General features: G+C 54.6%; 4 protein-coding genes across 4 annotated transcripts; 2 read left to right on the plus strand and 2 right to left on the minus strand.

The window, feature by feature from the left end:
• Nucleotides 1–648: 648 nt before the first annotated feature.
• QNS1 (glutamine-dependent NAD(+) synthetase) lies at nucleotides 649–6,615 on the plus strand (the record flags this gene model as incomplete). The annotated part of the gene is made up of 20 exons (XM_028643430.1): nucleotides 649–1,137; nucleotides 1,220–1,486; nucleotides 1,541–2,653; nucleotides 3,442–3,513; nucleotides 3,783–3,807; nucleotides 3,904–3,921; nucleotides 3,982–4,170; nucleotides 4,223–4,369; nucleotides 4,497–4,807; nucleotides 4,864–4,916; nucleotides 4,973–5,013; nucleotides 5,069–5,445; nucleotides 5,505–5,598; nucleotides 5,660–5,899; nucleotides 5,956–6,112; nucleotides 6,203–6,243; nucleotides 6,298–6,304; nucleotides 6,361–6,392; nucleotides 6,444–6,461; nucleotides 6,533–6,615. 20 exons carry the CDS (start codon nucleotides 649–651, stop codon nucleotides 6,613–6,615), a joined length of 3,774 nt encoding a protein of 1,257 aa, XP_028492975.1.
• A 539-nt stretch (nucleotides 6,616–7,154) lies between these two features.
• Nucleotides 7,155–7,677, plus strand: SMD1 (mRNA splicing protein smd1; the record flags this gene model as incomplete). The annotated part of the gene is made up of 2 exons (XM_028643431.1): nucleotides 7,155–7,168; nucleotides 7,326–7,677. The coding sequence occupies 2 exons, from the start codon at nucleotides 7,155–7,157 to the stop codon at nucleotides 7,675–7,677; spliced, it is 366 nt and encodes a 121-aa protein (XP_028492976.1).
• A 604-nt stretch (nucleotides 7,678–8,281) lies between these two features.
• MTQ2 (S-adenosylmethionine-dependent methyltransferase) lies at nucleotides 8,282–9,073 on the minus strand (the record flags this gene model as incomplete). Its single annotated transcript, XM_028643432.1, has 1 exon — nucleotides 8,282–9,073. One exon carries the CDS (start codon nucleotides 9,071–9,073, stop codon nucleotides 8,282–8,284), a length of 792 nt encoding a protein of 263 aa, XP_028492977.1.
• Nucleotides 9,074–9,593: 520 nt separating this feature from the next.
• Nucleotides 9,594–12,636, minus strand: D7B24_009358 (uncharacterized protein; the record flags this gene model as incomplete). The annotated part of the gene is made up of 5 exons (XM_028643433.1): nucleotides 9,594–10,008; nucleotides 10,388–11,182; nucleotides 11,244–11,561; nucleotides 11,617–11,931; nucleotides 12,008–12,636. 5 exons carry the CDS (start codon nucleotides 12,634–12,636, stop codon nucleotides 9,594–9,596), a joined length of 2,472 nt encoding a protein of 823 aa, XP_028492978.1.
• Between the last annotated feature and the right edge of the window lie 33 nt (nucleotides 12,637–12,669).

Raw genomic sequence — 12,669 nt, forward strand, 5'->3', positions numbered from 1 at the left:
TCTGTTTGCACAGGAGCAACGGTGAGATTGGCGACATTCGGGGGAAAGAACTCACCAGATGAAGCAAATGCTTTCGGAACATACCTTCCACCTCCTCGGCCTTCTATCGCCTGGGATCCTTCCTCTTCCCATGAGCTACATCCATTCTTCTGCTTCGCGCATCCGGCTAGATCTCGGAGCAGACGCGCGTCGCCACCTCCATCGTAAGAGGCCGCCCAGGTTTTCAACTGTAAGCACCGATACACCGGCAAGGGCAAGCGTGACAGCTCTTGGTGATATTTGACCCTGAGACTTCCCCTTAAAGAACAGATTAAGTTTTGGTTATCTTGGATCTTGTGTCTTACGATCCGTTCTCATTCTGCAGACGACTCGCCCTGGTTACCCCCTACCCCTGAACGGCTTGATACATTGAGCACGCAGCCGCCGCCTGCCTGAATGAGACCACGGCATCGACGCGATACCGCCCGACATTTTTCTGCGTCCCAAGGACGGTTATCTTTGTCGAATTCTGCACAGACTTGGCCTTCATCTGACGCGGGGTTGCGACAGCTCAAAAGCTCCCCAACCCTACCCTGGTCATCACTTGCGCTATCCGGCCACTTTCTTTCGACTTTTACCAGAAAATAGGGCTCCTCAATCTTAAACGCCATGCTTCTGCGTGTTCTTATTCAGGCAACCACGCTTTGTTCCTTTGCCCTGGCTGTTCCAGCCTCGAGAGGCATTCTTGGCCCCTATGGCTACGGGTTTGACGTAGGTCCTTTGGTAAAACGGCAAAATGAACAGCCAATCGTGGTCTCCGGCCTCCCAGCGGTGAACAGCAGCATACCTGTTCGTCCAGAGATTCGGGAATTGAAACAGAATTCCCGCAAATGGAATCTCTACATTCTCGCTCTGAGTATGATGCAGCACACCGACCAGGATGAGGAGCTCTCATGGTACCAAATTACAGGTGAATCTTCCACGCTCCCTCATAGATTACCATCAACTCACCCCGGCGTTGGTTCAGGCATTCATGGAGTCCCGTTTGTCCCGTGGAATGGCGTCGAGGGCGTGACTGACGGTGCCAGTCACGGCTACTGTGCCCATATGTCTATTCTTTTCCCCACCTGGCATCGCCCTTATCTAGCCCTGTACGAAGTATGTTACCTGAGGCATATTGGTACACCCTGCCATGATATGATCTGGCACATGATGCGAATCTCTGCTAATCATAGAACAGCAAGTTCTCTTCCATCTCGTTCAACTGATTGCATCATGGTTCAAGGACCCCATCGAGAGAGCAGCATACGAAGCGGCAGCCTCAGACTTTCGCATTCCGTACTGGGACTGGGCTGTGACCCCAGATCCTGGTGAAAGTGCTTATATACCCGAGTTCCGACGAGAAGCTCTATCTGTATACGGTCCCAATGGCGAACAACTAATTGCCAATCCCCTCTTCAGCTACCAATTTCGACCCCTGGACCCTGAAGTCTTCGGCTGGGGGGATGTAAGCAATTGGGGTGTTTCCTAACAAGACCAGAAGCTCTGACAGATTTTCTAGTTTCCCCAATGGACTGAGACGAAAAGATCCCCCGTAGGAAACACGTCGAATAACACTCAGTCCGCGCAAGCCGTTGATCGCGCGCTCCCAAACTTGCAAGAACGGCTCTTCAACCTCTTCTCCAACTATCGCGACTACGGTCCATTCAGCAATAAACGCTGGGGTGAATGGACTGACTCGTCGCAATTTGACTCGCTCGAGTCCTTACATGACGAGATACACATCGAGGTTGGGCATGGGGGTCACTTGTTCTACCTTCAATACTCGGCCTTTGATCCCGTTTTCTTCCTCCATCACACCATGGTGGATCGGATTTTTGCCATGTGGCAAGTATTGAATCCACGATCATGGGTGACGGAGCAGAACACTACAGTCCCAACTTACACCATGGCGCGAGGCTTGATGCAGAACAGCTCGTCCAGCCTCACGCCATTTCTGGCCAACGTCGATGGTCAATTCTGGAACTCAGACATGGCACGATACACACAAGATTTTGGGTACACCTACGCCGAAACATCAAGTCTCAGCACGGCAGGGATCTCAGGGGTGGATATGGACGACCGCGCCCGTGTGAGCTTGGCCATAAACCGCCTATACGGCTCGTCCAGTCCCTCCATGTTGGCCCGAAAACAGAAGCGCATGGATCGGCACGTTTCTCCGAACAGAGGTACAAACTGGCTCCAATGGCATGCGAAAGTCACCAACGCTATCACGAATCGTATCCCGGATCTGTCTCCCAAAGCAGAGCCACGCGTGCCCCCGCTCGAGCTGGAACGGGGAGCGTACACCGAATGGCTTGCCAACGTTCGCGTCATCAACGGGGCATTAAACGGATCTTTCTCCGTCCTCTTCTTCTTGGGTTCAGTCCCTCAGGACGTGGTCTCCTGGAAAGCGTCGTCGAATCTTGTTGGAACAATGGGTGTCTTCGCTATGCCACGTATGGGAGCCGAGAATCACATTTCAGGCACGGTGCCATTGACCAAAGCTTTGCTCAAGGCGGTCGATCAGAGGTTCCTGGGACGGCTTGATCAAACTGAGGTGACAAAGTTCCTCCAGGACAATCTCCAGTTCCGGATCGTCGGGCACAATAGCACTGTGGTTGATGCGCGGCAAGTGAGAGGACTGTGTGTAGAGGTGGCTAGCTCCGACGTGAAGATGGCGATGAACGAGTGGGAGCTTCCGAGCTGGGGCCAAGTGAGGACGAGGTTTAATATGGTGTGTTGAAGCTGCAGTATGGTCAGATCATTGTGTGTCAGTGGCGGTTCCTTGTATCAAACCTCCACGTCCATGTATGTATTTTCCGGGAGAGATAGTGGATAGATAGACCCCAAAGTAACAATTGGGTCGCAAATTGATATTTCTTATCGGAACTACATTCGAATCAAGATGAGACGCCTATGTGGTAGTAGCCTTGACTCTGAGATCAAATGAAGCGAGGTTGATGAGATTGATGTGTGTCACCAGCCAGCTGATGTGGCACTGTGGGGCGTGATGGAGAAGTCAAGGTGACTAATGCGGTGATTCACCCGTCCACCTTGACGGTCATCAACAACATTTTGAGATTCAAGGTTCGCCCGCTTCATTTCGAGCTATTCAAAGTTCCGCATACTTACTGCTGCAGTCTCTGAATTGAACTTCTAGCTTCAATTGACGGACCTAACAGACCTATCAAACCACCTTCTCTGCCAGGGATCCGATTGCGGCGCCACAGACCTCGGTGACTCGTCCTGAGTGCCAATCGTCCAGTTCATTCCAAAGAGTCGCTTGACACGAAGGTCTTCCGCCATGGGCCGTCTCGTAACCGTCGCCGCTTGCTCGCTGAGACAATGGGCGCTAGATTTTGAGGTACTGCCCTCTGGAAATGTGGTTTGAGGCGCGTCCAGCTTACTTGCTCATGACAGGGTAACACCGAGAGGATTATCAACTCAATCCGTCAAGCGAAAGCTTCCGGAGCAAGACTCCGCGTCGGACCGGTGCGTGACACTTCATTCCTCGCCCAGCCGGCGTACGAGGTCTACATGTTTCTGCACAGGCGCCTGACCCTTGACTGCAGGAGCTAGAGATATCAGGCTACTCTTGCAATGACCACTTCTTAGAGCCAGATCTCTATCTTCACTGTATGGAGATGTTGGTTCGGATTCTATCAGATGAGGATTGTCATGGAATTCTCCTGGATATCGGTCTTCCCGTTACTCACCGCAATGTGAACTACAATTGTAGGGTAGTATGTCTTGATGGCAAGATCCTCTTCATCCGCCCTAAGATGCGTAAGTATGGCAACGGCATGATATCGACCTTCCCTTGCGATGAACTTGCCTTGATTTTTTCAGCAATGACGTGAACAACGGCTAACTTGAAAACAGATTTGGCAAATGACGGCAGTTAGTCTGCCCTTCTACCGCATCGCCGGTGACCAGACGAATTCCATGCTAACAGGCTAGATTACCGCGAGATGCGCTACTTCACCCCGTGGCTTCGACAGACAGAGTGGGAAGAGTTTCACCTGCCGAAGAGCTTGCAGAAGCTCCAGGGGGCCACGCATGTGCCCTTTGGCGATTGCGTCGTCAGCACACCCGACAGCTGCTTTGGCGCGGAGACCTGCGAGGAGATGTGGTCCCCTCAGGCACCACGTGAGCATTTCAGGATGTCGTTTGCGTACAGCTTGTTGACAGTCTTCCTCAGATATCCCGATGACCCTGGATGGCGTGGAGATTATCACCAACAGCTCGGCCAGCCATTTCAGCCTCCAGAAGCTCGATGTGCGACTTAAGCTCATTGGAGAAGCCACTCGCAAGTGCGGAGGTGTATATGTGTACTCAAACGTCCAAGGTATTTATCTTAGCCTGCGTGGAACTACTTTGATACTGGGTCAGATGCAGGCACGCTCCCGAGCTGTTCTGTCACGCCTCATGTCTGCGATACAACACCTCAAATGTTAGGCTGACGGGTTTCATAGGTGGCGACGGCGAGAGATTGTATTTTGACGGCTGCGCCATGATCTTCTGTAACGGAGAGGTGCTCGCGCAAAGCCCTCAGTTTTCACTCAATGATGTGGACGTCGTTACTGCAACCGTTGATCTTGAGGAAGTCCGAGCCTATCGTTCGAGCATGTCTCGAGCGCTACAGGCAGCGCGAAGCACCCAGAAGTATCATAGGATTCAGACCTCTTTCGAGATGAGCCCAGACGAGGATGATATGGACCTCTACCGCCGGCCGACCCTGACTCGGGAAGCGAGGTTCCATTCGGTTGAGGAAGAAGTTGCTCTCGTGCGTGAACCCTTTTCGGCCGAATTCGTATCCGTGAATGCTGACGAAATTTCAAGTGCGCCGGTTGTTACCTTTGGGATTACCTGGCCCGGAGCAAGTCCGCGGGATAGTAAGTTTCATCGGATCGATAAGTTCCCTCCCACCGCGTCTGACGACATTCCTTAGTCTTGCTCCTCTTTCAGGCGGCCTGGACTCATGTGCCACAAGTGAGTGGTTCTCTACGCTGAGCTCCCTCTGGACCCCACTAAGACTTGCTACCAGCTGTGTCTGTCTTCTCGATGTGTCGGCTCGTCATCTCTGCAATCACGGATGACAACCAGACGGTCATCGCTACAGTCAAGCGCATGTTTGGCGACGCTCCCCTACCGAAGACGCCCCAGGAACTGTGCAACCGTGTTCTCCACACGATCTACATGGGAATGTCGAAGCAAAGCTCTCATGAGACGCGCCAGCGAGCGAAGGATCTCTCCCAGGCCATGGGCAGTTATCACATCAACCTGGACATTGACTCCGTCTACCAAGCGCAGAAGGATCTTGTCAAGTCTTCGCTCGGCTTTGACGCGAAATTTAAGGTGGAGGGTGGAACTGAATCAGAAAATTTGATGCTGCAGAACATTCAAGCACGCACGCGGATGGTGGTATGACAGACACCTGGTTGAAAACTTGACGGGTATCTCATCTGACGGTGTCGTACCAGACTGCCTACGAGTTCGCCCAGATCCTTCCGACAACACGCAAGCTGGCGGGTGGAGGCGGCCTGCTTGTCCTTGGAAGTGCCAATGTTGGCGAGGGTACGCATCACTCTCTCTTTATCGGCGTCGAACTGTTTAAGCAGGACTGATGATGGTACAGCACTGAGAGGTTACCTCACCAAGTACGATTGCTCGTCCGCGGACATCAACCCTATCGGATCCATCGACAAGGCGGACCTAAAACGCTTCATTGCGTGGGCCCAGGTTCAATTTGAAATGCCGTGCCTCGAAGAGTTCCTGACTGCGACGCCTACTGCTGAACTAGAGCCCGTGACCGAGGACTACGTCCAGTCAGACGAAGCGGACATGGGAATGTCATACGCTGAATTGACCGTTTTTGGTATGGCATTCATGAGACCACCGACAGGTTAGTGAATGCTGACAGAATGAACCTAGGCCGCCTCCGCAAAGAGAGGAAGATGGGACCGCTTTCCATGTGGCAGCACCTCGTCCATGTTTGGGGCAAGGACCGAGAAAAGGGTCCCGAGGATGAAAATCCCATGCTTGAGCCCGCAGAAATTGCGCAGAAGGTCAAATTCTTCTTCGTGCACTAGTATGTTACCCTCCGCAACTGAGTTGAAGCCCCTTGCCGCGCAGAAGGCGACCAGGTCTGTTCCGCGAAGAACTGCTAACTAGAGAATAGTGCGATCACGCGTCACAAGGCTACCACCCTCACACCAGCCTGTAAGTTTTATCAGTTCAACTTTTGGTGGTTTCTTGCAAGCTAACTTGTTCCAGTGCACTGGTAGGAACAATGTACCGAACCTTCATGGTGGCGTAGAACACTGACTAGGACTATAGTAATGACTACTCGCCCGATGATAACCGATTCGGTACGTTGCCTCATTATGAAGACTGTTCTACATGCTAACCGAACATGCTAGACCTGAGGCCCTTCCTCTGTTAGTTCACCACCACCTCATTTTGGGGCTAGCTGCGTGCAGCTTGTCCATTGACTAACAACATACTTCAGATCCCTCGTTCTGGCAGAGCTGGAGCTTCAAGAGGATTGATAAGGAGCTCGCGCGTGTAGAAAAGGCCCGGAAGAAGGTTTGAGCAAGCACACATCATGGCTAGGAGAATAGTGGAATTTTGGGCACTATATTAACAATACGCAAAGGTATCTATGCGCCTTGTTTGGGAGATGAATGAATGCCGTGCTTGTGAGGCGAGGTGTGTTCTTGTGTCCGTGGAGACGGCCGCAACGCGCCTGGGAGCGTATCCCAATGCGCTACACGGAAGATTCGGAAGAATCTGACGACCTTTGGAAAAACGTAGCCAAGGTTTCTCTTTTTCCCTTTCGATGTCATGTCAAAATTTCTCCAGGTCAGGTACCTGCCTCAACATTCATGGCGAGGTTCGCATCACGTGATTTATGAACATGCCCCACCCACCTAGCCTTTTGGGGTCGTCCCTGGTTAGCGGCTTGACGGCTTGAGGCTGGCGCTGCTGCTGCTGCTGCTTCGGTGCACTATTCCTGCCTCGCAACACCGCCAGCCGCGACAACGTCCAATATTCGAGACGTCGCGCCCCATCAAGCAAGGCAACAGCCACAACGCATACACCCAGGCAATTGATCCTGACCTAAAGGCACCATGAAGCTCGTCAGGTATGTCCATCCCCAGCTTTCGCTCACAGCAGGAACCACCACTTCTTCCCTCCCCTCCCCTCCCCCGCCTTGCTCTGAACCAGAGCTTGCGATGATGCCCGAGCCGCCGCTGGCAGAATATGCAGATGAAAGGCTGACCAGGTGTGGTCTCTGTTAGGTTCCTGATGAAGTGTGCCAACGAGACGGTCACGATCGAGCTCAAGAATGGCACCATCGTCAACGGCACCATCTCCTCCGTCTCGCCGCAGATGAACACGGCTCTCCGCATAGTCAAGATGACGACCAAGGGCCAGGACCCCGTTGCGCTCGATACGATGAACATTCGCGGCTCGACGATTCGATACTTTATCCTGCCCGACTCGCTGCCGCTCGACACGCTGCTCGTCGACGACGCGCCCAAGCCGAAGAACAAGGCGAGGAAGGAGACCGACAGGGGCGGCCGCGGCGGTCCTCGTGGCGGGCCCCGGGGTAGGGGACGCGGAAGGGGACGCGGCAGGGGACGCGGCTGAGGCGATGAAGAAGGGCTGGCGACGGAGGGGGCCGCCGCTGTCGCGACTCGGGTATTTGGATCGTGATGGGTGCGCTGGCAGCCGTGGGCGCTCGTGGCATGGCTTCACAGAGGCGGTGAGGGCGGACCTGACGTCGGCCTGGGATGTGCCACCCGCGCGTAGCGTCGGCGGCTTCGTAAGACGGAACGCGGTCACGGCGCGCAAGCTTCTATGGAGGGACCTTGCCGCCAAACTCTCGGCGTAGGCCAGGCAGAAGAAAAAGGCACAACTGCTAAGGGACGCTACTGGGATGCTTGTTTTGGCGTTTGGGAGAGAACCACAACGACGAGACTCAATACTACATCTGCCGCCGCTGCGGCGACCGCTTTCTGGATATCAACAGCATGTGAGGCGATTCTCTTTGTCCTTGGCACATCTTATGCCTCATGATCCGCTCTCCCGGCCCGGACTTAACGAGACTCCAATGAACGGTTTGCATGTTATAGAGTGACGAGGCCAATTTTGCTCAAGGTTGAGAACACTGTCTAGAGAATGGTGCTGGAGTGGCCCATGTGGCAGTCATGACTATGATCATGTACCAGATAGCGTCACAAGAGCTGTCTCCTCACGCCCCCGTCGCGCGCGCTTCCCTCCATGCCCTGATAATCTGCAGCTTCTCCCACCCCGCCTGCTTCCCGCTGTCGCCGACCTTGTCAACTCTCCATTCGTCACCAAGCCCCCGTATCCTCGCCTTGACCTCCTCGGGCCTATTCTGGGCACACAGAAGCACGTAAGCGCAGCCCCTCGCTGAGAGGACCCTCGGCAGCGCATCGATGAGCCTGTCGGTCGTCTGCATGCCGTCCTTGCCACCGGCATACGACAGGGCGAGGAGGTACGAGTCCTCATCGTACGTCGGCGTGCGATCCGTCACGGAGGTCAGCACCTCACTCCCCTCGCCCGCCTTTCCGACAGGCGGCGGCGGCGGCACAGGCAGCGCCTCGGACGGGACATAGGGCGGGTTGAAGAGGAGGACGTCGACCGACGCGTCGCGCAAGGGCGCGGTCAAGTCGCCCATGGAGGTGCCGAGCCAGGCAGGGGCGGCGGTGACGGGGTTGTCGGCGACGGCGCGCAGGACCGTCGCGTTGGTGGCGCGGCACGCAAAGGCGTTGAGGTCGATGGCCGATGTGAGGATGGCGTGGGTTCCGAAGATGTGCTGTGCTTGGGCGGCTACGAAGCCGATGACGACGCCTGAGCCTGGGCCGACTTCGAGCACGTGAGGCGGTGAACCGGCGAAGCGACGCTGGAGGAATGATGTCTCGGTGGCGCTGGAAAGAGTGTCGAGAAAAAGGTACGAATCTTCCGAGGGCTCGTACACACGGCTGTAGGGAACATGGGACGTATCTGGTGTCGGAAGCATTTTGGCCGTTTGCTTATTCTAATACTGCGCTTTTGCGCGCTATTTGGATTGTGAACGACTCGGATGAGGAAGTTTCGCGTGTATGAGGTGCTGATTCGTTGTCTATGAAGTCGTGAGAGGTCAAGTCGTGAGCTTGAGATTTTCAGGTGAGGAGATGTGGGACCTTTGGTGTTGAGCTGTCGTAAACGACCACCAACAACTTGCATGACACAGCACCTTGTCAACCTGTACCATGTTAAGCCAGACAATTCGCAACTGAGACTCTAAGGGACGGAGACTTGAAAGCTCTTCATTCATATCATCTATTCATCCATGGTCACCCTCACTCGCTACAAACATGCCACGGCGCAACTAGCAGCTAGGGAGTCACGCGAGCGCCGATGCCATTTTCAGCCCATTCTGTAGAGTGAAAAGAGCCACAAGACCATGATATATAAATCTTCAGCCAAGCATCAGAATCATGTGGTTCTTGGCGTTCTGGGAAGTTCGGCGGTCTGCGGGAAGAAGGCATCGCCTGCGCCTACATCACGGCACAAGGCAACTCCCATCCTGTGTCCTGCCGATTCGGGCCCGACCCCAGCTTGACCCCCCTCCGCACACTTGCGATCATGCGCACCTGGTTCCGATCATATAAGCCTTGCCAGCCGTGTTCCGGACACAGTCGGTACGCGCTCGACTGCCAGGTCGGTGTCCGGCGCGCCAAACCGCTGCCGATCTGTCCACACGTGCTGAAGCCCATGCCCGGCGCACAAGGAATGGCGATCTCGCCCCAGCGGCACTTGCAGTGCGTGTTCTGATGGAGGCTGACCTCGCACATGGGATTTTCAGATATATTAGGCGGGATGTCAATGGTCTGGTCGTCGGTCGTAGCAGCCAGCTTGGTCAAATTCTGTTCGTAGGTAAAACTCGGTTTGATCGGAGTTTCTCTTGTTAGTCTGTCCAGGAGGATATGTTTCTTGATTTCTGGGTGGCCTGTTCGAGCCTGATCTTAGATGCGTTGTGTAAAGAACAAGTTGGATCCCCACCAGGGTGAAGACAAAACAGCTCCTGCCTGCCAACCAGTGAGAGCAGCAATAACTAGACACGTCCGTGTGTTGTCCAGATGCAATTCCGGCAAGCACCAATTCGCCAATGCGTCGTTGCTTCCTATTCCTAAAAACTCAAAGATTCACTGGCCAACACAGCATCACAGCATCACAGCAGAAGCCCACCTAATCAATATCCTCATCGCCGTCCCCCGAGTCCGCATCCTGCAAAGTGCTGGCCTCGCCCATGCCTAGATTGGACTCGGAATTGTCGCTTTGGTTTCCGCACAGCTGCGCCAGCATGCTCTCGATCCTCGCCGTTGCAGCCTCAACCGACTCGAGCCGGCTGTTGACGTCGTGCATGTCCTCGCTCCCCGTGAACGACCCGCGCAACCTCGGCGTCACTCCCGGGAACATTGAGTCCCGCCTGTTGAGACCTTTCTGGGGGATAGAGTCGCTTGTCTGCTGCCGCGTGAACTGGCGACGGATGAGGTGGTGCGTCAGCTCGTCATCCACGGCAATGTCGTCCTCGACAGATTCAGGTGGCGGCAGGTCAAACACGGCGCGAATGTCACGGTGCGCCGTGATGCGCCAGTTGACCCAGAACCACTGTTTAAGCCTCGGAATCAGGTGATTTGCCGCTTCCTTCTTCGACGTCTCTGCCGGCCACAGGACACGCCGCTCTGCGATGGCAATGATGAGCAGAAGCGGCAGGTTGACAGTTCGCACGCTGGCCACGTGGATCTTGTGGAACCAGCGAGGGCTGACGACGAATTTGAGAGGCAGCAATAGGAAGACGGCCAAGATGTTGAACGGCGGCTGGTATGAGAAGACGGCGTCGCTCTTGACGCCTTCAAGTGTCAGCACTGCGCGACGGAACTGAATCTCCGCTGTAGCGTTGGCCACAATCTTGCTGAACGTGTTCGAAAGCATGGACACCAGAATGGTCAGGAAGAGTGTGTTTCCGAGGAAGGCAAAAGCGACCATCAAGACAGGTCCGAGCAGCCAATGAAAGTGCACCGACTTTTCTATGCCTGAACCGTCGAGACCAAACCAGATCCAGAGCATCCACTTGCTGATATCGCTGCTTCAAGTCAGGGCAAACTCAAACAGAGGAAAAAGACACTGCCAAAGTGAAAACTCACACAGGAGGATGCTTGCCCTCCCCAAGCCAGAGCAGCGACAGCAAGAAGCCACCAAAGCACCAGGCGGACAGCAATGTCAGCAGGAAGAAGTCAGCCATCATGGAGCGAAGCGACAAGACGACAATGTTGTCCGAGAGCAGGTTGAAAGCCAGTCGCGGTACAAGGACCGGCGCCGCCATGGCGAGGACGTCGAGGGCCTGCTGCTTGGGCACCAGGTCATCCACCCATGCACCATCAATGCGTAGAAAAGCGTACACGGCGTAGATACCGATAAACGTAACATCTAGAAAGGACCACAGATTCTGCGTGTACACGTGCCTGCCACATCGTTAGGGTCACGTCTCTTCTAAGGACAAAGCGAGAAGCAACACACCATCCATGCTCGAGAATAGTCGCGAATTGGTCAAGAGACCAACCAAACGCATAAATAGCAAAGCAGGCCTCCAGATACCCAAAGTGTTCCGGGCTGCGTTCTGCCATGACGAGGAGGTATAATGAGAGGAGAATCAAGAAGGAGAGTACGTCAAGGATGTTCCTGGTCCTCGGTACCATGAGGCGATACTGATTCAGCATGGGGCCTTCACGAGGGTTGTAGAGCGAGATTGGCTTGTGTTTGTAGTGGTCAGGGATGATGTCGATGTAGCTTGATGGCGTGTACATGATTCTCCCTTCGTAAATAGCATCCACACTGCAAAGAATCAGCATCGGCATTGCCTAGATAGGGCCAGCCGGACCTCAGTCCATAGCCCCAGATCATCACCTACACTTTTTGACAAGGCGTCGAGCTCAGGAAGTACTTGCTTTCGGTGAGGATGGCAATCTCCAAGGAAGGCAGTGTCCGGTTATAGGTCGTGTCGGAAGCTGCCTGGGCCTCTTCACGTACCTCCTCCGGGGCGTTCTGAAAGGGCTCAAACCCGGCCACCAGAATGTTGGACAACAGGAGCAAGCCGTCGGCGCCCTCATTGTCCTCACTAAAACGTCTCAAAATCCTCGTCGCCACGAGCTCGGCGAGCGTCGCCCGGCTGAAATTGACATTGTGGCGGTTGTTCAAGTGAGACTGCTCATACAAGAACTGGGCCCGATTGACCAGCAGACAGTAGACGATGGAAATGTCGTCTAGTTCGTACAACTTGTCCACCAGGGGTCGAACGACGGCGATGTTGATCCTGACATCACGCAGCTGCTCGAGACTGAGATAGTCCTCGACGATGGATATGATATCCCTGCGTATGCGATGGATGTTCGTGTAGACGGGCAGGTGGCTGTGCAGGCTGTTGGCGGTGCAACTGTAGAGCAGATCAGTGTCTGTTGTCCGATGGCGCCCGAGGAGAGGTCTCCGTTCGGCCTGGGCCGGTAGCTGGATGCGCGTCCCGTTCCGGGTACGCCCGCTCATTGCTTGCCGGGCCGTGGAAGTAGGTATGCAGCG

The sequence above is a fragment of the Verticillium nonalfalfae genome, assembly GCF_003724135.2.
Source record: "Verticillium nonalfalfae strain VnAa140/NRRL 66861 chromosome Unknown scaffold_92, whole genome shotgun sequence".
NCBI classification, from domain to species: Eukaryota; Fungi; Ascomycota; class Sordariomycetes; order Glomerellales; family Plectosphaerellaceae; genus Verticillium; species Verticillium nonalfalfae.